This window comes from Diceros bicornis, chromosome 32 (assembly GCF_020826845.1).
Source record: "Diceros bicornis minor isolate mBicDic1 chromosome 32, mDicBic1.mat.cur, whole genome shotgun sequence".
Classification (NCBI taxonomy): Eukaryota; Metazoa; Chordata; class Mammalia; order Perissodactyla; family Rhinocerotidae; genus Diceros; species Diceros bicornis.
In genome coordinates this window covers 25768057-25794361 of record NC_080771.1, presented here as the reverse complement: position 1 = coordinate 25794361, position 26305 = coordinate 25768057, and the positions used below count along the sequence as shown (strand labels likewise).

Sequence of the window (26305 nt, the reverse complement as noted above, 5' to 3'; positions counted from 1 at the left end):
TTTTCCTGATCATAAGGAACGCTGCAAGTCACGTCCTTGCACGTATGTCTTTGGCCATTTGTGAGTGCATTGTTTAGGGTAAATTCCTGGAATTTCTGGGTCAAAGGGTCTGTGCCTGTTGGGAGTTTTTGCCTCGTCTTGCCAGACTGCATGCTGGAGCCACACATCATTATAGCTATTCCCACGAACAGCGAGGGATGCTGCTTGAACTGAGTGAGAGGATTCCTGCGTTGGCCAAACTCAGCCATGGCGGAAGTTCAGTTTGTGGGGGCCAGGGGTCCCCCTTATACACGCCTGAATCCCCGGAATCTATGACTAGGTTACCTTACAAGGCAAGAAGTGCTTTGCAGGTATGATTAAATTAAAGATCATGAGATGGGGAGATTTTCTTGGATTATCTGAATGGGTCCAGTGTCATCACAAGGTTCTTATAAGAGGGAGTCAGGAGTGCCAGAGTCAGAGAAGGAGATGAGATGATGGAAGCAGAGGTCAGAGTGATGTGGGGCCACAAAAACGGGCCAAAGAATGCAGGCGGCCTCTAGAAGTTTAAAAAGGCAAGGAAAGGGAATCTCCCCTCGAGCCTCCAGAAGGACTGCAGCCCTGTCAACTCATTTTGGATATCTGACTTCCAGAACTGTAGGATCAATTTGTGCTGTTCTACACCACTAATTTTGTAGTAATTTGTTACAGCAGCAATAAGAAATTAATGCATCTCCCCGCTGCCACCACGTCCTGAAGCCCCACTGTCTAAGGGACGATGGTTTCCTTCTGCACCCAGCAGCCTGATGACCTGAACATTACTCCCTCCCCTAAGCAGATGCCCCCCAGGCAGAGTATACCCAAGGTTCTGTGCATGAGGGACAGCCAGGGAGGTGCCCTGCCCCAGCCCCCAGGACCCACCTTCAAGAGACTGTGAAATTACCCTCAAGGATGTTGGAAACTGGGCTTATTTAAGGTCATGAAGTAAGCGTGCAGTAGTGCCAGGACCAAGGCCTAGCTTGGCAGGTCAGTGGGTTCCCCATTCACTCCACTCAGCTGAGCTTCTCTCTCTTGCCAGTCTGACTTGCCTTCCTGGGGAGAGGTAGTCATTAACACTTTAGAATGAGTAAGACAGGACATCTGGCTCTGGGTACTCCCCCACCTGTCAATATGGTGTTACTACAGAGTAGTAGAGCTTGAATCTCATGTTGAAAACCAGGCTTGGGGTGGGTAGTTCCCTTGCTCATCCACTCCAGAGCTCACAGGGTCCTGTCAGCCACCCCCAACCGTGAAGTCTCCCTCTAGGTCTTCCAGAAACAAACTCAGTTCTTGCCCTCTGAGGGAGGTGCTTAACCACACCTGGCTCATGTGTGTGGCAATGATGGCCCCTGCTGTTTCATAAGCAAGGATTCTAGTGCCCTGAACTTTACCTGAGTCATTCAACCGAATCCTTTCAACCACTCAGGGAGTTTTCCCTCTCAATTCACAGATGAGAAAACCGAGACCCTGGCAGGTTAACTCACATGTGCAAGATCATTCAGCTGCCAGGAGCAGAGCAGGATTCAAACCAGGTCTGACTGCAGAGCCCAGAGCTGCCTGGGGTTGGCCTGCAAAAGAATTTCGTTTTGGCTTACTCAGTCAATGGTTCAAAATCAAGAGATTTTATAAAACAATCTAGATTTCTAGATGCTCTTGAAAAAATCTGATTCACCAACTGAAAGAACTCCCAACAGCCAAAGCAGGAACAATTGGAGCAAGAAAATAAAGTAGTATTGGATTATAATCCAGACTACAAAATAAATATCCACAAGTTCATACTAATATAAATAAATGATTGAATAAATAAATAAATGGAGAAGAGACAAATTTCCCATACAGAAGAATTCCAAATAATTTATATAGATATTCCATCCTCAAGGAGGAACATAACTCCACTCCTTCCAAAGAGTACAGTATAGAAAGTGGGGGAAAAAAGAGTAAGTTGATAGTGGAGAAACCTGACAAACACTGTCTCAGCCAGGTGATCAAGGTCAACATCAACAGAGATAAGTCCTGTTGATAGTATGTATCCTTGATATGATGTGATGAGAAGGGCCTTTTACCTTTGTGATCTTCTTCCTAAAAAACCATAACCGCAGTCTAACCATGAGAAAAACATCGCACAAACCCCAACTGAGGGACAGCCTGTAATATCCCTGACCAGTACTCCTCAAAACTGTCAAGATCATCAAAAACAAGGAAAGTCTGAGAAACTGTCATAGCCCAGAGGAGCCTAGGGAGATGTGATGCCTAAATGTAATGTGGGATTCTGGATGAGATCTTGGAACAGAAAAAGGACAGTAGGGAAAACCTAAGGCAATGTGAGTAGAGTATGGACATTAGTTAATAAGGATGTATCAATGTTGGTTCATCAATGGTGACAGATGCACCATGCTAATGTAGGATTATGACACAGTGCCCACAGGTGCTTCCAAAGGCTCAGGGCATTCTCCTGGGCCAGGGGCCCCTCTGCCAGAGCGGTCCCCAGTTACCCTGGGAGGCAGAAGGAGAAGAAGCCACCTCCCAGGCCTCAGCCCCTCTAGATGCAGCAAGGCCCAGGGAACAGAGGCCAGGCTTGAGTGTTTGGAGAACTGGGTGTGAAGCTTGTCTCTGCCCAGATTTACTCTGTGGCCATGTCCAAATTCCCTTCCCTCCCAGTGCCAGGGACAACAATAACCCCTGTCTCCCTGGGGCCCTGGTCATCCCTCAAGGACCCTCTCAGGGGCTGGTGCCTGCTCAGGCCTCCCAGCTGTTACTTCTGGTGTGAACTGCTAGTCGTGAGGCCCCCAGAGCCTGTTCTCTGCAGGACTGAGTAAGTCATCCTGGGATCATTTGCCTGCTGGAGAGTAGGGGATGCAGGCAAGTGGTGAGAGGAGAGAGGAGCATCTGCTGCTTTCATAGACACCTGGTACTTGTTCAGGGGAGGGCGCTCAGTGCCCTGACGGGGCTCCTCTGGCTGCCCCCAACCCAATACCCAAGGCCCTGGGTCCCTGCATCAGAGTAAGTGAGGGTCTGGCCAGGGAACCTTCTTTCTGCACTAAAAGATGAGTTAGTGATGCCCTCCCTGAGTGAGCAGCCGTAAGCAGTTGTTGGGGGTCAGTTGGAGGCAAGGACTAGGTGGTTTGGAGGTCATGGCCCCAGCTGCACCCCTACCCTGGGTTTCCATTTCCCTGTGCCCAGCAGTGTGGAAGGGGTCTTTCCCCGCTGTTCAACCAGTTCTGGCAGGAGCATCTAGAGATGGGGCCGATGGGAGAGAAGACAGAAACAGTGGACGAAAAGAATCCAGCCAAAGTAGGAGAGGAGGGAGGAGGAGCCTGAGTGCCAGGAGGCAGGCTTAGTGAGGGAGGGGGCCAGCATGGCAGTGGGGGCCTCTGGGGCAGCGGCCGTGTGTGGCTGGGAGCCCGGGTGCCAGGCTGAGCTGCTGCTCACAGCTCAGGAGCCCCTGTGCCAGCTGGATGCGGGCGGGTGGGCACGGGCAGGGCTGCCTGCCAGACACATACAGAGCGCCCTTTGAGGAGGTGGCAGCTGTCGGCCCAGACCCCCCTCTGCTTGCTGTGGCCCTGCCTGCCCCCTCCAACAATGCCTTGCCGAGCACTGGGCTGGGGAAAGTGAGGTACACAATTGGGAACCCCCACTCAAGGGGTAAAGGGGGGCAATGCTGCTCAGTTGGAGCAGGGAGGGACCCCAGCTCATCAGTCCTAGAACCAGGACCTGGGCCTCATGGCAGCTCTCAATTTCCCCCTTTCTTGCACATCTAGTACCCCTCTCACTGCTGGTGGCCGCTGTTAGGACTCTCCCCAGGACCCGCCAGGAGAAAGACCAAGGGACCCTACCTCTTGGGGAGGAAGACTGGAAAGCCTCCAAAACCCCAAAAGATGATCTGCAAATGGGAGATTTTGAGAGCTAGGGAGCTGGGGGCCAGACCTGGGTCTCTGGGGAAGCCCACTTGGCACCTGTCACTGCTTCCTCCTTCTGCTCAGTCACCTTAGGCCTCCTGGCACTGCACACTTGGCAGGTGAAAGAGCCTGCACCCTGGGCACCTGCCCCTACAGACTTCCTAGGGGGCTGGAGCTGTCTGTCTGTCCCCCAGGTCCCTACCATTAGCCACAGCTGCTGCCAGCCAGCCTCATGGAACTGGCTCTGTCTTTCTTCCTCTGGGTGGGCAGCAGTGTCCACTGCCCTGGCCCCTGGAACCCTGGTCTAGGTGCTCACTCATTCTCTCTGGGCAGTAGCAGCCATTTCCCCTGTCTGGCTTTGCCCAGGAAGGGCCCCCAGGGAGCAGGGACAGCCTGTATGTGGTGGGCAGCAGAACAGAGTGGTCAGCGTTCTGCCTTCTAGTAGCTGAGGGATATCAGAGCTAGTCTGTTAAATGTAACATGTGAACAGCAAAGCCTACCTAGCAGGGGGGTGGGGAAATTAGGACGCACATGTATGTGCCCCCTGCCTGTGGGTAAGGTGCCTGGACACCATGTCAGATGTGGAACAGCTGAAGAAATTGGGGATATTTAACCTTGGGAAAGGAAAGCTCTGGCGGCTAATGCCTGTCTTCCAGTGTCTGAGGGCTGGCCCCTGGCACAGGGACGGCTTGGTTGTGGGTGGGCCGATGAGTGGGGGTTACCAGGAGACAGGATCCTCCCTAAAAGCCAGTCCATCTCTGACTGTCAGGGTGACCCGACAATGAGTCAGGCTGTTCCCAGGGAGTCGGGAGCTCCCTATCCCTGGGGGAGGGGCAGTGGGGGGAGCGCAGAGCAGGCAGAGGAACTCTGGGCAGGGCTGCGTTGGGAGTACCGGGGGTCTCTGGGCTTTCAGCCAGGGAGTGGGAAGGGTTCCTAGGAGCCGTGTTCGGCTGACCTGCAATCGCCTTCAGACACAGGGACTGGGAGCCCGGCCAGGACCACAGGGCAGGCTCCCAGCACCCTGGGCTGGGCAAAGCGGGGGGTAGGGGTTCTGGTCTCCAGAACCGGTTGGGTGAACAGGAGATGGTGCGACTCAAGGTGGCCCTTGAAGGATGCGTAAGGGGCGTAGACCGAGCCTCCTCGCCCCGTTGGGCCGACAGAAAACTGCCGGGGTCCAGGGTCCTCGCCTTTAACGCGGCCCCCGGTGGAGGAGACGGGAGGGGGAGGGGCGGCGTGGGGCGGCGCATGCGCGGCGGGGGCTGGAGCGGCTGGAGCGGCCGGACCGTCCGGCCGCCGGGAGCCAGCGGGAGCCCGCGGGGACCCGGACAGCCCCGGACCCCGCGCGGGGGCTCTGAGCTGCGCGGCGGACCGGAGCCCCCAGCCTGCCGGCGTCGCTGCCCGCCCGGGCCCCGGGAGCGGCGGCCAAGATGTCTGTGCCGGTGAGTACCGACCGCCGGCTGGGACCCGGGGTCTGCTGCCCCCGGCCGGGCCTGCGACCTCGCGCCGCGCGCTGAAGGCCTAATGCCGCTGGGGCTCCCGGGCTGGGGGGCGCCCCACCTGGGCCTTCTCGGGCCGGGGATGCGGGCAGGTGGGGGCGTCTCCCCCAAGCCGGCCTCTCTGCCCCTGCCTTTCTTTTCATCCTCTCCCTAGAGAGTCGGGTCGGGCTGGGCTCCGTGCTGTTCTCTCAGGGAGCCCCCCGGAAAGGCTGGGTTGGCAGGTTCTTTGTTGGCCCCCGGGGAACCCCTGGGATAGCTGGGCCAGGCAGGAGTCCGTGTAGTCCCTCAGGACCTCCTCCCCCACCAGGATGGCCAGGCCTAGTGGGGAGAGGTCTATGCTGCTCCCCAAGACCCCCCCACCCAGGACGGCTGATGCACTCACTTTCTCGGGAAGTTTTCCTCTGCCGCTGAACCCCAGGGCGCCGGGCCTGGCCCCTCCCTGCTTCTTAGCCAGGGGGCTTCTCTTCTCACCTAACACCCCCTCTGCCTGGCCCAGCAGGCAGGCTTGGGCAGCCCCCAGGCCTGGCTCCACACTTAGGCCAGCATCTGGAGGCATCTGGGTCCCACCTCCTGAGGGGAACAAGTGATCCTGGCTACCCCTGTCAGGAGGCCTCAGGTCCAGGCCCCAGTCAATGCCCGCTTTACAGATGGACAGACTGAGGTGGGGGCTGAAACGCTGCATCCTGCCTGGGAGGGGCGCCCTCTGCAGGCTGGAAAGCTGTGGCCTCTAGCCATTGTTTCACTGCTGAGTTAGGGGCTTTTCCCTCTGACAGCAAGGGGCGGTGGGCCAGGGCGCCCCTCTACCTGGCCTTGTTTCTGGAACTGCTCCTCACCTAGGGAACCTGATCCTTATGTTGAAGCAGACAGTTGGGGCTTCCTGGCAGGGTGAGTGGCTTCTTAATTAACCACCATAGAGTGTGTGGAGATTACTGGAGGAGAGATGCTGTGTAAGTGCGAAGCATTGTTATTATGGAATTAAAGATCCCGGCTCCTGCCTGCCTCCAGAAGCGGTAATGCAGAGTTACAGATGAAGAAATTAGGGCTTCCAGACCGTGCCGATGTGACCCCCCCATCTGTTCTGGTTCAGAGCATAATTGCCTCATCTTTAGAAAGAAAGAAAGAAGACAGAAAATGCCTGCCAACCCCTTCTTCTCTCCTGCTCTGCTTTATTGCAAAACTCTGGATCTCTTCTGGCCCGAGGACCTGCCCTGACCCTGTGGGCACTGGCCGGAGGGACAAGGTGGACCACCTGAGTCTGCTTGAGGTCCTGGGTCTCCAGGGCAGTGGTGAACAGGGAATGTGACTGAGGCCACATCAGAGCCTGGACGGGCCTCAGTTTGGGAGGTCAGCCATTGATTGGTTTGGTTGTCCCCAGTCACAGCAGAGATCTGGACATGGAGTCTGGGGTGGCAACCAGACCCCTTGCCTTGTAGGACTTTGGTAGCCTTCCTGGGCTGTGTGCCTCAGTGGCCCCATCTGTAACAAGCGAGGGATGGCGGGAGGGCCAGGGTCTGGCTGTGACTTGGACAGACAGGCACTGCTGTGGAGACTTGCAGCCAATGTCTGCTCGGTCTGTCCACACCATTGCCAGCTCCGAGTCACTGCCCACCTTCCCACCTGCAGCCACAGCCCTCAGTGATTCTGCAGGGGGTGGGGGTGGGGATGTCTCACCATCTGCCCCCTACGTGGCTGGCTGTCAGATCATCCTGGCTCTCTCCTGAGACCTTGGGCAGCGTGTGAGCTGATGGGGCTGGGAGGAGAAGTTCATTTTTGGAGCAGCCGTGAAATGTTTGAAAAATTGCTTTCATGTGCTGGTGAGTGGTGAGGCCCCTTGGAGGCTTCCACGCCACGCCCTGCTCTTGGAACCGAGAATGGTGATTGCCCATATGGTGCTCAGGACACATTGGGTTTTAAGCACACCCGTTCATTTGGGCAATCTTTTCCTGGATGGGGCTGACGCAGGCACTTTGGCCCACAGAAATTACAGGATACTTCAGAATGGAATGGGAGGTGATGGCGGGGACAGAAGAGGTTGGGATGGGCCAGGTTGAGCCAGGAGTGACTTCCTGAGTGTTAGAACAGGGGCACCCTCCAGGGATCAGCTGGTCTCACAGGAGGTCTTGGGCCCAGAGAGGGGAGGGCACACAGGCTCCTCCTGACTCCCTGCTCAGTGCTCCTTCCTCTACCCTGAGCTGAGGGCAGTGCTCACGCAGCACCTGGAGACGCACTTCCTGACTGTTCTCTGACATCTGCCTTCCTCTTGGGCATGACCATCTGGCGCCCCAGGCCTGTCTCTTCTCTCTGGGCAGGCAGGAAGCATTCGAAAGGAAAACGGCTGTGCCACCCACTTCAGACCCCTGGTGGGCATTGGCATGATCTGTGTTTAGGAGTGACAAATGCTGGCTGTCCCCTGGCACTATCAGGCCAGAAGTTCCTTGCTGTCTGTTCCTGCCTCTTGTTTCCTGTCTGTGAAATGGGCACAGCCATTCCAGCCCCTCCTCTGCTCCTTTATTGAGTGAGGGACGGGTCCTTTCAAGGAGTGAAGGTGCTGACGTGTGTGGAGTGCCAGGCACTGGGCTCAGGACGTCACAGCCTCAGGGAGGACCTGTGTCTTGCCAGGGTTGCATGGCCACTGAGAGATGGAGCCAGGGTGGGAACCAAGTTGGGCAGGATCCAAAGCCTGAAAGTGAGCGTCGCCCTGCGTGGTCTCTCTAATTGTGGGGGCTGTGGCCTGTAGAGCCGTCCACAGAGGCCAACCTCGCTGAGGGACCGACCCTCTTCTTGTGGCTTTCCAAGCATGAGTTTGTGTAACCCCTTCGGCACCCCTGGGAGATGAGGCAGTGGGAGTGCAGAGAGGCCAGGCAGCTTTCCCAGGGCTCTGTAGCAGGGTGAGTCTAGCCCTGCACAGCCCCAGCAGTGGGCAATGGAGATCAGTGGCCCAGGCGTGGCGCCTGAGTGAACCTCCACCAGCATCCCGGGGCCCACTTTGTGCCTGACTCTGTGCCAGCCAGTGTTGTGCTAGGAGAGCTGGGCAGGGAGCTGGATGCCTCTGCCCTGGGCTCGCCGCCGGCCTGGGCAGCCAGGCTCTGGGCAGCTGAGGCCTGGTAGAACAGGCTCAAAAGAGGACAGTGGGAAGAGGCCATGTCCAAGTCCAAAGTCCTTAGTTCAGTCCCCAAAGTGCCTGGCACACTCCTCCCGCCACATACCCTTGTCCCACCGGGCCGTGGCTCCGCCTGGCCCTCCTTGTGCAGGAAGTGATCTCCAGTCACTTCTGCTCACCCTCAAGTGCTCAGGTAGAGGGCATGGCCCTGGGAAGCCCCCTGGGACCCCCATGTGTGACTGTGTGTGTATTGTGGGTTATTTGGTTGCTGGCAGGCTCCCTTTCCAGACTGCAGGCTTCCTCAGGGTAGACCCAGGCGGTGCAGGCCTGCTTGGCCCCTCTCTCTCCACCTCATTGCCCCAGCTTGCCCTGGCCGCCCTCCAGAGGATGTGGTCCCGGGAGCACCGGGGAGCCCCCACAGACCCATGGCGGTGTCCCTATACAGAGAGCCTGGCGTCTGAGCTGCTGTCTTGGAAGCCTTTTTGGGGCCTGAGTGGGGTTCCCAGAAAGACTGCTTTGGGGTGGGAAGCATGTTTGGTGGGTCGAGGGCAAGGGCTCTAGAACGCATGGTGATGGCTCATCTCTACCTTGAGCGAGTTACTGACCTCTCTGAACCTGTTTCCTTGTCTATGTTATGGGGATGTTAACAGTACGAGCTCTTGGGGTTTTGTGAGAACTTGGCGAGGGTTGCAGAAAGCTCTTAGTAAGGCTGATAAATCATAGCGGCCACTGTTGTTGAGGTTGTTATCTTTATCCTGCTACGGCTGGCTGATGCAGTGGCCAAGACCCATTCCTGGCTCCTGCACAACCAGCCTGGCGAGAGGTGGTCAGCCCCCTGCCCCGGCAATTCTCTGTGGCCTGCCCAGTCTGCCTCCAGTGGCCCTTTCTTTGTGGTCAGTGTGGTTCCCGCCAAGGCCTTAATGGTGGGATGACCCAGCCCCTCTCCTGCCCCGACCTGCCTGTGGGACCCCTGCATCTTGAGCCTTGGATGGGCAGGTACTTGTCCTCACCCCACTGACAGAGTGGCCTCTAGTGGGGCCACCAGCTGGCCCCCTGTGCCCTGTGTGGGTGGATGCTCTGCTCTGGGTGCCCCCAGGAGTGGGTACAGAGTTGCAGGTAGTGGAAGCCACTGAGGCAGTGCAGGCCTGTCCTCGGGTGTGGTCTGCAGCAGCCTGGTCAGCAGGGGACGGGCAGGGCCCTCAGTGGAAGGAGAGAACCCCTGAGGCGGGTCCCGGAACCTTAATGGAGGGGGCTCAGGCCTGTGGATGAGACAGGTGGGCCACAAGGCTGTGAGGGTGGCACCCGCTGACCCCCACTGCCCATGGCTGGGCATGGGGCTTCCTACAGTCAGCTGTGCCTGCCCTCCTGTCTCCTTCTCCCTCTGTGGTCCTCTTGCCTCCCCAGCCTTTGACTTGCCTTGACCACAGCTGTTTGCTTTGACTGCATCCTAGTTGATCCCCATTGTTTCTTTGGCTCCCTCCTAGTCCCTGTTTGCTGGGCCATTGTCTCCCTCTCTTCAAGAAAAAGAAAAAGAGCTGGGGACAGATTGGGGACCTTGGTAGAAGTGGCAGTTGATGCCTGCTCTGGCAGGAGAGATGGTCACATGTTTTGGCTCTTAAGATAATCCCTTCTCTAAGGGAGATTAGAGGCTGAGGGGGCTTTTCACTAATTTTAATTTATTATTTAAACCCCACCAACTTCCGGGGCCGGCCCCGTGGCTTAGCGGTTAAGTGCGTGCGCTCCGCTGCTGGCGGCCTAGGTTCGGATCCCAGGCGCCCACCGACGTACCGCTTCTCCGGCCATGCTGAGGCCGCCTCCCACACACAGCAACTAGAAGGATGTGCAACTATAACATACAACTATCTACTGGGGCTTTGGGGGAAAATAAATAAATAAATAAATAAATAAATAAACAAACAAACAAACAAACAAACCCCACCAACTTCCAAGAAGGATTTGAAGCAGCTTATAGTGAAAGACACAAATAGTCTGGGATCATCAAAAGATCCAGAACTATGTAATGTATGGGGAAGGTAGGCATACACATTTAACTTTAAGCTTCCTGCCAGGCAGGGCAAAAAGGGTAACACAGTGGGTTTAGGATTACAATACCTATCTTTGGTATTCCTAATGCCATGTATTTTTTCCTCTGTGCTTTGTTTTATTTTTACCAGTTGAGACTCTCTTGTTGAGGCAGATTTTACATATAGTGAGATGGACAGATGTTAGGTGTACAGTTGACTAGTGTAGACCCCATGTAACCATCAATCAAGGCAAGATAATGAATGTGTCCCTTATCTCAGAAAGTTTGCAAGTGTCCCTTGTAGTCAGGTGTCCCCCACCCTGTAAGGTGGCCCACATTCTGATTTCTCCCACGTTGGCTTAGTTTCGCCTGTTGTTGAATGTTGTATAAGTGGAAGCATGTACTCTTTGGGGTCTGGCTTCTTTCATTCGGCACAATGGTGTTGAGATTTTCATCCACGTGATATGTATCAATAGTTCTTTCTTCGTGGCCATGCTGAGTAGTGTTCCATTTATGAATGTGAATGTATGTAGTTATCCATTCTCCTACTGACGGGTCTCTGTCTCTAGTGTTTGTATGCTGTGTATTTTTAAGTACTGGAGCGCTGGTGCTGGTGGTGTAATACCCTATTTCAGTGTTTATAAAACCTGATCTCCCATGATGTGTGCTTCGAGGCATGCCCAGAGAGTTGTCTGTCCCCCAAATGCTGGACCCCCCAAAGTTACATACTTGTTCCGAAAGTGGTGTGACCACCCGCCTGCCTGTTCACAGCCCTGCCCAGATGTCTAGGGTTTGAATTCCCTCTTCCTGAGTTGCCGGGAGGTGAAGCGTCTTAGGTTTTTGAGTCCCTGTGTTTCTCCCCACACCCCTGTCCACTCCACAGGTCCTGGTGGGGAGAGACTTCTAGGAGATCAGGAGGTAGGAGAGCGTGAAGTCTGTCCTGGAAGCTGATTGCATCCCTCCACCCTCCTGGGTCCAGATAGATTCTTGAGCTCCCCCTCTTTGCCTACTCCCCTCAAGACACCCCACCACACAGACACCCCTTGCTGCTCCCCCTTCAACTCTGGGAGCTCCCAGCCTGGCAGACACCCCACCACTCAAGAAGCCGGGGGTGGGGGGTTGTTGCTTGAGAGCCACCCTCTGTGTCCCTAACACCTCTGTGCTCCCTCTTCACGCCAAGGGAGTTGGCAGGCCTGTGCGCTTTTTACAAATCTTTACTGTTATTTTTTTCTGCATAATGAGCCTTAGCAAAAGATTCACACATCTGCTCAAATGCCACTTCCTCAGAGAGGACCCCCCAGGCACCTGGTATAAAATAGCCCCTCACCATTCCTCTGTTGTCTGCTTTATTCTCCTTCAGAGCCCTTATCACCACAGATGTTCCCGTGTTTGTCAGTTTGTGTCCCCTCCATGCACACACCCTGGAGTCTAAGTTCCCTGCGACATGGACACGTTTTCACAGCAGTGTCCTAGTACAGCACCCAGCTGCTGCTCAGTGGGCAGGTGCCAAAGGACTGACCATCACACTGTAATAAGTACAGTGGTAGACCCCAGAACCAGCCACTCCCCACCCACTATGACCAGCCAAGGGCAGACCCTGCCTACCCCCCAGCATTGGCTGGTGGATCTGGGGGCACCAGAGCTTCATGGAAAGATTTTACCCCAGAGTCTCAGGAGGTTTTGTTCCCCCTGTGGTTCAGGGGCTCCGGGAAGCTCAGGACACCTGAGCAGGGGCTGGGAGAGCAGGGAGGGCTGAGTGGAGGGCACTCGTGCAGGGGGTGCAGGCCTGAGGGAGTGCCCTAGTGCCCAGCACGGGGCTGGTGTGTGCCGGGGTGGTGCTGCGCGCAGCCTTCATGTGCCTGCGGTCTCAGGCCTGAGGGTGAGCAGGGTGGCTGCTGGCGGTTACACTTAACAGATGCACAGACCGAGGCTCTGAAAGGTGCAGTGGTGGGCTGAGGGTCCCATGCCAGCTGGAATCATTAACGATCTGTGCTCCTGTGCTTGTAGGTTCAGCCTGGGCGAGGACTTGGGCCTGGGTTCCCTGGGGCAAATGGAGCCTTTCTTTGCAGGCTGGAGCCGGCTCAGGTGGGATGCCAGGTGATCCAAGGAGGGAGAAAAAGTAGTGCTTTCCCAGTGGCTGCCGTGGGTCTGCCTTCTCTGTATCCTCTCCTTCCTGTATTCTCACTCCACTGCCCCCAGAGCCCCCGGAGTCCTCTTCTGTGACCCCACTCGCCCCCTGGCCTGCCGACCACAGCTGAGAGGCTAGGCAGCACTGTTCTGCCCCTCTTTGTGTCTCTGTGGGTCTAGGCACCTGTGCTTCTGCAGAAGCAGGCCTGGGGTGGGCAGCAGATGGCATGTGAAGTCGCCCCCCCTCCGACGGCCCTGATATGCTGGGGCTGGTTGCCATGGGGAGAGGTGAGAGCAGATGGATGGCTGGGGCGGTTCTTGACCACACCCTTGTCCCTGCCTGCCCAGGCTGTTAGCCGGAACTGGGCGGCCACCAGCAGCTATGCTTTCTCTCTGAGGACAGGGACTTGTCCTGTGCTCCTCCTTCCTCTTCCCCCCTCTCCTCCAGCTGGGACTGAGCCCCTTTCTTCCCCTTCCCCCATTTCTTCTGCCAGCCCCAGTCCTCCCCCAGGCAGTGCTGAGAGGCTGCTTCGGGGTGAGGATACAGGGAGTGCTGTCCCAGTGCCAGCAGGGAGGGCAAAGTGCACCTAGGCCCCAACCTTCTTAGTGCTCCCAGGGGGCCACTTGGTTGTTGGTCCAGGCCCCCACCTGCCTGCCAGCTTTCAGAGGGGTGCCCTGCTGGGAGAGTGGTGGTTTTCAGAGGGAGATGGGGAGGTGGAAGAGGGGGTGCAGAAGAGGAAGGGGGACTCAGGCACCTGGGTCAGCGCCCGGGGGTGGGGTGAAGAGCCTATGGGAAGTGGTGGGGGGCCCAGCTGGGCTCACCCTACTCCAGCCTTGGGCCTGCTGTGAGCAGAGCCCTGCTCTGAAGCAGGCACTTCGCTGCAGGTGCCTCTGCTGCTCTTTAATTTTCAAATTAGAATAGCACTTAAAAGAATTAGGAGAGGGGCCGGCCCCGTGGCTTAGCGGTTAAGTGCGCGCGCTGCGCTACTGGCAGCCAGGGTTCGGATCCCGGGCGCGCACCGACGCACTGTTTCTCCGGCCATGCTGAGGCCGCGTCCCACATACAGCAACTAGAAGGATGTGCAACTATGACGTACAAATCTACTGGGGCTTTGGGGAAGGAAAAAAAAAAAAAAAGGAGGAGGATGGGAATAGATGTTAGCTCAGAGCCCGTCTTCCTCAGCAAAAAGAGGAGGATTAGCACCGATGTTAGCTCAGGGCTGATCTTCCTCACCAAAAAAAAAAAAGAATTAGGAGAGTGTGCTGCTCTTGTTCCTTGAAGGAGCTGGAGTGGGAGTAGCTGCGGGAAGATGGGGGGTACTGGATTTGCTGGTGATCCAGGCCTGAATCTGGGAGGCCAGTCCCCTCTGCCTGCACCCCTTCCCCTACCCCTGGCTATGTTCCTGCACCTGGTAGCTCCACGCCCACACCTGTGGTCCTGGCCCTGCCCTTGCACCCAGGTTTCTGGGGACAGGCCTGGGGGGCTGCTGAAGGGATGGTAGGCTGAGGACTAGAGCTTCCCTGCCCCGGGAGGAGGTGACTGGGGAGGGATTTGGCTGCAGGCTGTGTGGCCCGTCCACCTCCCCAGTCAGTCACCACTGTAATGACAAATGAACTGCCCCATTGGTCACTCCACCTTCGGAGAGGATGGCTCTTTATGGCTGACAGCTCCAAGACCTGCCCTACGAGTGCACACTGCTTGGTCTGGGGTCACCTGAGTGCTTTTCCGTGGGGACATGCTTCAGTAGCTGGGTGGGTGGGATGGGTTGTAGCTCTGCCACTACCTGGCAGTGTGACCTGGCAAAGCATTGCCCCTCTCTGAGCCCCTGGGTAGTGGTAGTTCCGCCCTGGTCCTCAGGCGGCAGTGAGGACCGACTGACGTCAGGTGTGGGGGCATCTGGCCTCTGTGTGACAGCAGTTCTTGATGCAGCCAGGCTCACCTCTTCTCCAGGCCATCCACAGGGGTCCCCACACCCTCGCCCAGGCAGGACTGGCTCCAGCTCACAGGCGGGTTTTGAGCTTGCCAGCGTGAGTGGCCAGCCCAAGGGGAAGGCGTCAACTCCTCCGGCCCTCCAGATACATCACTTCTTCCTGTCCCTGGGGCTGGCAGCGCTCACCTCCGGCCTCAGGAAATCCTTTCCTGCTGCTGCTCCCAGAGCCGGCCAGCTGTCAGCTGACCCATCCAGCCATCCTCTTGTGCTGCTGGGAAAGCTGAGGCTTTAGGAGGAGAGAGGGGCTGCCTGCAGTCACACTGCGCAAGCCATTTTAGCCTGCTCTTTTCACTTCCCATGGTCATCAACATGTTCTTGCATGATTTTGGTCTCTGAAAGTGGCCATCTTAATAGCTGCACAGTGCTCCATTGAGAGGCTGTGGTTTGCCTAACCAGTCCCCTAGAGCTGGGCATTTAGGTTATGTACCCCGCTTTTGCTGTTATAAATGCTGCAGTAGACATTGTTGGGCCTGAAGCAAGAATAGTTTTTCCGTGCAGTGGGTCTGACCTGAAGCATTAGACTCAAAAAGCCCAGAGAATGGGAGCCAGCTCCCAAGCTCGTCTACCCACTTAGGGTCTGGCAGCAGCCTTCACCCCAGTGCACACTGAATGGACAGATGGGAACCAGTGTCCCCGTGTGCTGGGCCCCCCATGTTCCCTGCACAGACAGCTACTCCAGGCCTCAGGGGAGGGGTTGGTGACATGCCCCACCAGCCTGTGAGCTCATCCTCAGCCTGGCTGGAGGTGCCAGGCCGCTCCTGGGGGTAACTGACAGTGGTCTGGGAGAGTGCTGGCGCTTGGGCAGTGCTCCTGCCCTCTCCATCCTGCAATACCTTCTCCAGGCTCATCCTCATCAATGGCCTCTCTCCTTCTTGCCCGCACATTCCCCTGCACCCCGTGTGGGGTTGAACCTCAGTGTGGGGCTGGGGGTGCCCCAGATCTGAACTCAGTTATGTTTAGGGGGTGCTTGGGTCTCAGCTGCCTGTTCTTTGAGGTCTCTGAGTGTGATAGGCTCTTTGGCTTTCCAAGCCCGAGTGCCCCTGTCCTGGACTCCACTTCCTGCCCTGTGCTGAAGGTGCACAGGGCAGTCAGGGTGGATTGTGGTCCAGCAGCTCCACTGTCCCTTCCCCAGCCGCCTGCTCTGTCCCTTCTGTGGCTGGGAGTCTGTGGGATGGGGCAAGTGTCTGTAAACTGGTTCTCACCCTCTTCATCTGTAAAATGGGGCTAATCATGAAGCCTGTTTTGCAGGATCACTGTGGTCGTGAAATGAGTGCGCGGCGCTGCCCCCCCACACACCGATACACTCTGGTCTGCATACACTCTGCTCCCCTATACACCCCACTCCCCTATATACCCCAGCCAGAGCCTGCCTAGTGGGTGCCCCTCCCATATCCACCCTAGGAGGGGGCGTTCCTCTTCCCCTCCAACTATCCCCCCTTCCAGCACAGTGGGGCACAGATCCTGGGGCCTTGATTACAAAGCGGAAATGCCATTCTGGAAGGCACAGGCTTGGGGGGGGAAGGGAGTTTAAGTGGGAAAGGAGCAAATTTTTGAAATGCCTTTGCCTGATCTGGGTTCCCCTCCCCCGCCTGCCCGCCCACACAAGCAGCCCCGCCCCCAGGGTGCTTTAATCCAGCGGGAGAAACAGGAGGGTCTCCCATTCCCTTGGTCCCAGCCAGCCGCCTCCTGTTTCTCAAGGCCAGCTAAGAGGGAATAGGGCCAACCTGTTGAGGGCCAGGCCTTTTGTGTCCCCGCCCATCCCTGCAGAGACCTTCTGCCTAGAGCCCTGCCAGCAGGGCACTGCCTAGCTGTGAGGCCTGGTCCCCACCCCTCTCCCCACAGGAGTGGAGACCCAGGGAAAACCTGAGGACGCCCTCCAGCCCCCAGCACAGACAGACAGATACTCATACATGACCCAGCTGGTTTCGATCTGTTCCCTTGGAGCCTGGGGTGCGTGCCAGGCTGAGGACAGGGTCAGGGTTTAGGAGGGGCCAGGCCCACAGCTTCCTACCTGAGTTTGGGGCACAGCTATTGGGAACAGGCAGGAGGGGATGCCCTAGGTAGTGTTTCACTGAGAGCTGGCTCCTCTTCTGTGGGGAAGGTGACAGGTTTTGAGAGTGACAAGGGGGCCAGTCTTGGGGAGGGCATAGGGTGGCAGCTAGTTGTCCCATTCCTTCTTGGGGACTGTGGGTCACACTGTGTCCAAATCCCACTGCTCCTTACCCACCCCTATGCTGTGAGCTGTGTCCAGTGGTTCCCCGGAAAGCTTTGAGGAAATGCAGATGTCCAGGTCCCCCATACCCAGTTTTTCCTGGAGGGGTAGGACTCAGAAATCAGGTTTTTAACAAGCTCTCCAGGGGACCTATAACCAGTCGGGCTGCCCTAGTCCAGCCCCTTCGTTTTACAGATGGGAGAGGGCCTGCCTGAGGTGGCACACCTGGCTAGGGACTGAGTCGGCTGAGTCCTGGTTGTCAGGTGGAGGGGTCCACCTTGGGCTTGTGTGTGTTTTTTTCTTTTTTTGTGTGTGAGGAAGATCAGCCCTGTGCTAACATCTGCCAATCCTCTTTTTTTTTTTTTCGCTGAAGAAGACTGGCCCTGGGCTAACATCCATACCCATCTTCTTCCACTTTACATGGGATGCCGCCACAGCATGGCTTGCCAAGTGATGTGTTGCTGTGCGCCGGGTATCCAAACCAGCGAACCATGAGCCGCCGCAGCGGAGCGCGCGCACTTAACCGCTTGCGCCACCGGGCTGACCCCTGGGCTTGTGTGTGTTTTATAGGCCATGCCTGAGGGGTCTCTGCTGGGCGAAGCTGGGTCTGCCCCACTGCTTCCCTGGCATTGCAAGCTGCCTGATGGTGTCCACATGCTCAGCAAGTGGCCCAGGATAGTGACTGTCTGAGGATCCCAGAGATGAGGCACCAAACTGTCCCATTCTGGAGCAGGTTCCATCCTAGATCTCACTGCAGACCACTTGCAAGCCTGGGCCATGCTCAAGGACTCTGGCACACCCTGGTTCTGCTGTATGGGGTGATAGTCACTGACCTGCAGCCTAGGGCAGGGGGACTCAGGAGAACCAAGGTGCTCTCCCCTCAGTCTCCCTGTGGTGGTTCTTCCTTCCCCCTCAGTGCCCGCTATCACCTCCCCCACCCATGTCTCTGAAACAGAGGAGTTGTTGGGGAGTGGGCACAGGTGTTAGGCCTGGAAGGGGCTGACTGAGGGATTGTGGGGAGGCGCAGAGCTCATAGGGCAGAAGGGAGACCATGGGGGATGCTTCAGAGAGGCTGGATTCAATTCAGTGAAGGGTAGAAGCCGGCGAGCCCCTTGTCCTTCGGTGGCCTGGAGCCACTGGGCACATGTCTGGTAGAATAGGATGAGCCCCTGCTCTGCGTCCCCTGGATTATGGCGACCAGTTGGAGTCCCCAACATCCCTGCCTCGAATCTTCATTTCCCCGGGCTCTTACACGGTAGGCTCGACCGGAGTCGATGTGGTGGTCCTTATAATTAGCCTTTTGCCGGCTAGGGCATGCCTCTTCCCTGCAGATTCAGATTTGAGTCAGACGGCTGCTCACCCGCAGAACCCCTGGGGGTTGGTGGGCAGGGAAGGCAGAAGTCAACTCGAGGCCCGGGCCTCTGTGGGGCTGAAGGAGGAGTGCAATCCCGGCAGTCTTCCCAGAAGAGGGGGCGTTGGCTTAGGCCTTTGAGGAGGGGCGCATTCTCGCCCATGGTGGAGGGCTGGGACGTGCATTTGGAGAAAAGGAGATATCCCGCATACTGGGCTCGAAGCCTGGCATCAGGCTGGCGCCTAGAGCTTGGTGCTGGGGGTGTTGGGGGTGGGGTGGGGGAGGGAGGGGCGGTCCAAGTGGACGGCGCGTGCCCGCCTGCCCGCGCTCCCCGGGCCAGCGGCTCATTTGCATGGGGAGCCGCGGCGGCCAATGGGCGCGCGCGGCCGGGCATGCCGGGAGCCGGGCCGGACCGCGGCGGCGGGCGGAGCGCGGGGCGGGGGGGCCCGGCTGCGGGCGGCGACGGTGGCGGGTGGCGGCAGTGGCAGGCGTGGGGCTGAGGCGGCCGGACCGGGACCGGGGCGGCTTGGGCGTGCTCGGGGCCCCGAGAGCGCGCGGCGCAGGCAGCTGCGTGTGCGCCCCTGCGGGGAGCTGGGACCCCCGGGCCGGGCACGATGAACTACCTGGTGAGTGTGACAGGCGGGCCCGGGTCCGCTCGGGCGGCCGGGCGGGGTCCGCGTACCGGCTTCGAGGCGGCTGCCCTGCCGGCGCCCGGGGTGGGCCAGGCGGGAGAGAGTTAAGCAAGTGGCATTTCCTGCCGGACCTGCGGGTCCTGGGAACCACTGGCCACTGGAGCCTCCGCGGGGGCGCGACCGGCCGGGGTCCGAGGTCCTGGAACCCCCCTCCCGCCCTGGCCCGGGCGTCCGGAGGCGAGGACTGCGGAGGATCCCAGAGCCTGCGCGCCCCGGGCTGAGTTGGAAGGGCCGGACTCAGGGGCCTCTGGCCGGCAGGAAAGTTCCTGGATCCGGGAAAGTTGCTGGCGGGAAGCCCGCTCTCCCCCTGCCGGCCGCCGTCTGCTGGGTGACCTTGGGCCTGCGAGTCCTGCCCCGGAGTCTCAGTTTCCTCAGCTACTGAGAGGGGTCCGAGGTCCCCGGACTGTGAACTTCCAGGAGGCGTGAACTTCCAGGAAGCGGAGTGGTGGTCGATCCATCGGTCCATTTGTGTGTTTTGGAGTGGGGGCTGCCCCCGCCCCTAGGCCAGGAGTTGAGGGCTGGGCGAGCAAGTGTGTGGCGTCCGCCGAGATGTCAGCGCAGCGGGAGCGCCAGTCCCGGGCCGGTTAATGATTCACTCCCGGCCCGCCCGCGCTGGATTCCCGGACCGGGGGCAGGCGCCTCTCAGCCTTTACCTACCCTGGTTGCAGAAACGGCGGTAGGAGCCGGATTCTGGCGGCGGGAGTCCATGGCGGCACCGCGCGGAGCTGGAGTAGGGGCAGGGCTGCCGCTCCAGTGTCCGCAGCCTGGGCTCCCTGCTCCGCATTGCTGCTGCTGCGCGAGGCAGAGCCCAGGGCCTCGGTGGAGAGAGCTGGAGAAGCTGATATTTGCTGAGGGCTGGGGATGGTTGGGGATTGTGGGCGGGTCAGAGCCTGAGGAGATGTTGGAGTCTCGGATCCCACACTAGGGGCAGCGGCTGCGTCTTGAGAACACGGAGTTTCCTTTCCTGCACCCTTACCGTGAAGAAGAGTCGAGGCTGGGAGGCACTCTCCAGGTTTGCTGTGGCTTCCTTGCTTTCTTGCAGGTTTCAGCTAGGCCGGGAGATGGTCCTCATCCCCCTGGGCTAGGGGACATGCCCTCTGGTGACGGTTTCCTTTCCTGGGTGGGGCGCTGATGGTGGGGTGGAGAGATGGCAGGGCTGACAGGCCTAGAAGAGAGGGTGTGTGCTGGGGGCCGGGAGGAGCAGGAGCAGGGCCCAGGCGCAGGTGGAGCCTGCTGGTAAGGGAGGTCCGGGAGGAGCTGCTGGCATGCCTTCCTGGCGCTAGCACGCACCACCGCTTGCCCTGGGCAAGGAAGGAACCCAGTGGGAGCTGGATAGAGGCAGGGCAGGGCAGCTCAAGGTTCTGCCAGGACGGTCATTCTGGGCTCTGGGAGGAGAACTGGAGCCTCTGGCCATGACTGTGCTGAGTAGGGCGTGAGCGCTGTGGGCTGGCACCATCTCCCCAGGCCTGGGCAAGGGATTGAAGTAAGGGCAGTGCCACTAGGGCCTCCTGTTTGAGCTGGAAAGTGCTTGTGACAGCCACTCTCCCCACCAGTCATACGGATGGTACATATGAGGAGACTGAAGCACAGCGAGAGACAGGTACTTATGCTCACAGAACTGGATCTAGAACTTAGTCTCCTGGTGTGGCCCCATGCTCTGCTTCACATGTGCCCCCCCCCGGATTGGGGGTGCTCTGGTCCTTGGGGTGCTGTCACGCTCTACTGGGTAGGGTCCCTCTGGCTCCAGGGCTGTGCCTTTGTGCCCCCTCCTAGCATCCACTGTTTTTTTAGGAGGTCCCATCACCCTTTTCTCTGGGGCCTGGAGAACTCCCTCCCCTACCCCCAGGAGCCCACAACAGAACCAGCCAGCAGGTGAGATATGCTCCCCAGGAGGCTTCTTGGAGGGCTGAGGGGCAGTGTTGGAGTCAGACTTGGAGGGTGGGGTGTAGGATAGGAATGATAGGGATGCTTCTCCAGCAAAGACATTGAGCAAGTTCCTCCTTCTCTGGATCCTTAGGTCCCCCAAATAAGGGGCTGCAGGGTGGTCTTCCTCCAAGGGGGTGGGGCTGGGCCCTCTGTCAGCCCCCTCTTCTGGACCTCTAGCACTGGGGAAGGGCTCTGGCTCCTCCTCTGTCTTGCTGCCCTAACTCCTTTCCACCTCTAAGTGAGGAATGGGGCAAAGTACTGGCCTGGGGTGGAAGCAGCTCAGAGCGTGGAGGGGCAGGGTCCCATCTCCATTGTGCATCCCGGAAATCAGGGGTTTGGTACTTTTTTTGATCTTGAGAACCCCACTTTTTGTGCCATTGTGTCTCCCTCCATTTCTGCTCAGGCAGATGGTGCTGCTTTAGGGCTGCTGCAAGTTATTTAGGATTGGAGAGTGGCAGAGCTGTAGGGGGCTTTAGATGTCAAGGTGGAGAAACCAAGGCCTTGTAAGGAGTGAAGTCCCTGCTGTCCCACCTGGGCCCTTTTCTGCCTCTGCTCCTCCATGATGACAAATCTGGGGCAGGGGGATGACCCCTATTCTGGGCTTGGTGCTGTCCCTGAAGTAAAGGTCAGCCTCTGCCAAGAGACCAAATCCAGAGAGTGAATGAGCCAGTCCACTGGAGAATCTTACAAATCGTCCCAGCAGGGCCCAGGGACAGAAGAGGAGAGTGATGGGTGGTCAAGCACGCGGGTCTGGGGGCTGCCATTCTGGGTCAATTCCCCAACCTGGGTTGATTCTCCGGGCTGGGTGGCGGTGGTGAGCGTTCTCAGGGGGTTGGGGACCATTCCCAAGCTGCCAGCACCTGGAATGGGCTAGAGAGCAGAGAGTTCTGCCCTCACACTGCCCACACGGGTTCCTTGGTGCTCTGGCCCCAGGCCTGCCTGTTCCCACCATCCGTGGTGTGTTGGGGGCTGCAGATGCCATGTCCTACAGCAGGAGGCCCCTCCCCATGCCACCTCTCCTCCTTTGCCCAGCCTCCCAGGGACAGTACTTGGGATGCCCTGGCAGGGGTTGGGGCAGGGGCCTGCTTCTGGCCCCAAGCTGGCCCTGGATACAAAGGCATCTGCTATTGCTGCTGCAGCCAAGGCTGGGCCATGGCTTTTGCTTGTTTGAGGGAGCTACTGGCAGTGGCCACCACAGATGGGTTTTTAGTCCTTCATTCTACAGACTTGTCCTCTGGCTGTTGAGTGTCAAGCATGGGGCCCCTGCTCTGTCCTCTGATCCTCAGACACTCCTGGGGTGGCTCTGGAATGGGGGCCTCGCCCATGCTCTTGCTCCCTGCCAGCTGAGCACTGAGGCCTTAAGCCCAGACCCTGGCCACTCAGTTGTCCCTGGGAGTATTAGTGATGCTAATGCTGGCTGATCCTGGAGTTCTGCCCAGGATGAGGGCATGGGGATGTGTGGGCAGGGCAGAGGTGCTGCCCTCAGAGGCCCACCGGAGCCTGTGAGGCAGGGTGAGGGGATGGCCAGGACCCTGGCCAGTGGGCCCCGGGGCTGCTAACCCTCAGGGGTACTCCTGGGGCACAAGTGAGCAGGCATTGTGGGTGCAGACTGCCAGTTGAGCACACATACACTGGGCCTGTGTCCATTGACCACCGGGGGCTCCTTGGGACAAGAAAACAGAATACCCCAGAAATAAACTTGGCCCGAGTTTGAGATGGCTCTGGGATGAAGGAAACTAGTGTTTCTCCAATGACTGCTGTGTGTGATGCTCTGTGTTTGGGGCTGGGGTGTGGGTGTGTGTTGGGGTGGGGGACAAGGAGAGATGGAAACGGCCTGTGAAGTTTCCACTCCTGGCTTCCATGAACCTAAGCAGGAGCCTTCCAGATCTGCCTCTGCTGCTTCCTGACTGTGACCCTGGCAAGTCAGGTAACTGTTCTGCACCCTCAGGTTCCACGTCTGTAAGATGGAGGTAGTCATCGTGCCCCATAGGATTAAAAGAGACGGTTGTGGGGCCGGCCCGGTGGCGCAAGCGGTTAAGTGCGCGCGCTCTGCTGCAGCGGCCCGGGGTTCGCTGGTTCGGATCCCGGGCGCGCACCGATGCACTGCTTGGTAAGCCATGCTGTGGCGGCGTCCCATATAAAGTGGAGGAAGATAGGCACCGATGTTAGCTCAGGGCCGTCTTCCTCAGCAAAAAAAGAGGAGGATTGGCGGATGTTAGCTCAGGGCTGATCTCCTCACAAAAAAAAAAAAAAAAAAAAAAAGAGACGGTTGAAGTAAGTGACAGAGCCCTGCCTCTGACACAGTCAGCACTTGTCATTGTTGTTACCGTTGTGAACCTGTTGATCATGTCTCTCCCCTCACCATTCCCAGCCACCAGGTAGCACCCTCCCCCAGAGTCGGGGTTTAGGGATACCCAGAGCCGGCGGAGCCAAGGGGGAGACTCAAATACCCGTCAGAGGGCTGCGGTTCTCCCAGATGCGTGCCCATTGGTGGCCAAGGCCCGGCTGCTCCACGTCCGAGGGCCCGCCTGGCTGTTGTGGGTCTGGCGCCCAGAGGGCCCTGGGACACAATGAGGGCCATTCTCAGAGCCAGGCAGGGCCGGGGGGCAGCCCTGTTGGCTCCCATGTGCAACAACCAGGGTGTTGTTCTGAGCGGCCCTGGCTGGCAGGCCACTGCCTGGGGAGTGTTAGCATCGGGCTGGGGGGGATCTCCTTTGCCCCCTCCCTCTGGGGTCAGCAAGCCCCCAAAGGTCTTCCTGGCTTCCTCCGGCGTGGCTATGCTGCTCCCAGGGAGGGCAGGACACCACCTTGCACAAGGAGGGCTTCTGCCTGAGCCCACCCCTTCAGCAGCCACATGCCCGGTGCCCATTCTGGACCAGGCCTGGTGCGTGTATGCCCAGAGATTCCATGCTGGAGGAGACAGGCCCCTCCTGTCCTGGATGCTCAGGTTGGGGGGCATGAAGTAGGCAGTAACAAGACGTGTAGGTCAGCACTTTGAGGTGGGAGCAACGGGGAGTGGGCGCCCTAGGAGGGGCACAGAAGCCTTCCTGGAGGGGTGACACCAGAGTCATGTCATAAAGGAGGACAGCGGGAGGTTTCCTAGAGGCAGAAATGAGGTGGCTAGAGACTTGAGGCAAGTCAGGCAGCAGTTTCTGTGGGGCCTTAGACACAGATGGCTGGCAGCCGCTGTCTGGACTGCAGTGGCGCCCTGGTGGGGTGCCCCTCTGAGAGGTCACAGCAGTGCCCCTTTGCGAGCTTGGGGAGAAGCAGCTGATTGGCCCAGCAGTGAGAGAGGCTGGAAAGCCAGGCTTTGTGGGGGCTGGCCCCTCTTCCAAGTTGGGGGCAAGGAACTGGGTCCTGGGAGCGTGTCCAGAGCAGGAGTGCTCGTGCTTTGCCCTAGCTGGGCTTATCCTGCCATGAGATGTCACCATTTGGATGACATTACCTGAGCTCTCCATGCATCACTCCATGGCATCCTGCAGTGTGACTGGCCCCGGCCTACCTGCCGCTCGGGGGCCACGACCCGATCTCCCCTCCGGCCTCTCCCTGCTTGGGCGCTGTGGCTCGTGCCTGGTCCTCTACCCACATGCTCTTCCCCAGCTTGTTTCATGGTTGCCTGGTTTTCATTCTTCATTAGTCAACTGAAGTGTCACCTCCTTGGGGAGGCCATCCCTGACCACCCTATGTGCAGTGGCCCTGTCTCACATTATTTTTGGCACCCCGCTTTTTCCCCTGTCCTAGCGAGTTGTTTGGTGTCTGCCTCTCCCGCTGGAATGTAAGCCTCATGCGGGCAGGGGCCTGGTCGAGCTAGGCCTACACCATCTTGCAGAGCCTGACTCAGCACCTGGCAGAGAGCAAGAGCTGGGTGAATCTTTTGTTAAACAAAAGAACCATCCTGTGAAACCAGGACTGTCACCTTAGCCCAGGGCATCTGGATGCTCAAAGAGGCTAAAGGACTTGCCCAAGGTCACCCAGCATGGCTCACCCAGAGGGAGAGCCAGGCCCAGGTCTGGTCTTGGCTGCTGCTGAGTGACTCAAGAGAGAAAGGAGGAGGAACGTCTCTTGGGAGCAGGTGGGGAGGCTTAGAGCCCCAAAGGGGCAGGTACTCGGCCAGCTGGAGCACTCTGGCTCCAGCAGTGCCCAGGACTCAAGGGCTGGGCTGCGGAAAGACTGTGTCTAGGGCTCTGGGTGGGGGTACCAGCTGACGCAGGCGGAGGAGCTCCTGGTGCCAGGCACCTGGGACCATGTGCCCGGCCCAAGAGGTGCTTCCCAACCTGGCTCCAGGCCACCCCAGACTATACGGTTGCGGCCATAGTTGGCCTTGACTGCTCAGGGAGCTCATGAGGAGGAGGTGGGGGCTGACCACCTGGGCACAGGAGGCCCCAGTAGGTCTCCTGGGTCCCAGTAGACCCTTCCCCACCCCACCCCGCCCGCTGGGCCTTGCCCTCAGCAGAGACCTCTAGCCCCGCAGCCTCCCTGAATGCTCAGCCCTGCCCTCTAGGGCCTGGCTGAGGCCCCTCTGCCAGCCTTCCCTGGGCTGCCCTCCTCCCAAGAGGTGAGGGGCCTCCAGAGGGGCAGTCCCCTCTGTCTGTACCCCGCCCCCTCTGACTGGGCCGGAGGGGAATTTTCCTGTGACTCACTCTGCTGGCACTTCCTGTGGTCACTAGGGTAGGGGCTGGGGGACCCAGCGGGGTGGCTCTGTATTCTGGGGTCACTGGGAGAGGGTGGGCCGGGTGTCCCGCCCCCTGACAGGATGTGATTCCCTGAGGCAGGCAGCAGACCATATTTGGGAAATGCTTTTCTTGCAGGCAGCTTGGGGATAGCCATGAGCTCCGGTGGGCTGCAGGGCAGCCCCCGCCCCTGCCTGCTCCTCCCGGGGCTCTGGCCTCTGAATCTGCTTCAGCCTTCTCTGTCCCATCCTGCCTTGGAGCCTAGGAGATAGTCCACTATTTTCTTTTTCAGGATGTGTATGTTTCAACCCCAAAGCCCAGAAATGCTCATTAAATACAAATTGAAAAATTCTGAAAAACAGGAAGAGAAAGCATCCCCCTTTGTCTTAAGCATTAACACTGTCATTCTTACCCTCTCCCATTTTTTAAGTTTGAGTGACGCTTTATTGAGGCATAATTTACGCTGCAGTGCATTTACAATTCTGTCGTAATCATGGTGTGGACAGCATTGCAGCACCCAGCAGTTCTGAAGGAGTCTGCCCTGGTGCTCACCTTGGTACTGGGGTGAATCCGCCTGCTCTGCTCTCCGGGAGCTGCCTGCCTGGACTGGCTTCTCCCCTGGGCCTTGCCCCTCTTGGCCTCCAACATTCTAGCCTCTGGCCCTTTCTGGGGCTGGAGGCTCTGAGCTGCTCTGGAGAAATGGGCTCCCCACTGATTCTCTCCAGGGTCTGAGAATGCAGTCCTGGGGCCTGGAGCACTGCTGCCTGCCCAGGCCTCCCTCCTGGGCCACTGTCCTCCTTGGT

The 26305-nt window shown here is 58.4% G+C and overlaps 2 protein-coding genes across 3 annotated transcripts in view; both read left to right on the top strand.

Moving 5' to 3' along the window:
* The window catches only part of TMEM231 (transmembrane protein 231), a 231719-nt gene extending 206188 nt beyond the window's left edge, over positions 1-25531 (top strand). The window contains exon 10 of the transcript XR_009216439.1: positions 25411-25531. The gene's annotated coding sequence lies outside the window, so the exon portion shown is untranslated. The remainder of the gene's footprint in view (positions 1-25410) is intronic.
* The window catches only part of BCAR1 (BCAR1 scaffold protein, Cas family member), a 39991-nt gene continuing 18928 nt past the window's right edge, over positions 5243-26305 (top strand). The window contains exon 1 of one of the 2 annotated variants that reach the window (XM_058528294.1): positions 5243-5353. In XM_058528294.1, the coding sequence (XP_058384277.1) occupies positions 5342-5353 (12 nt within the window). In that variant the 5' untranslated portion in view covers positions 5243-5341. Of the gene's footprint in view, positions 5354-18727; positions 18841-26305 lie in introns of those variants that run through there. The other variant, XM_058528293.1, reaches the window with a different exon arrangement.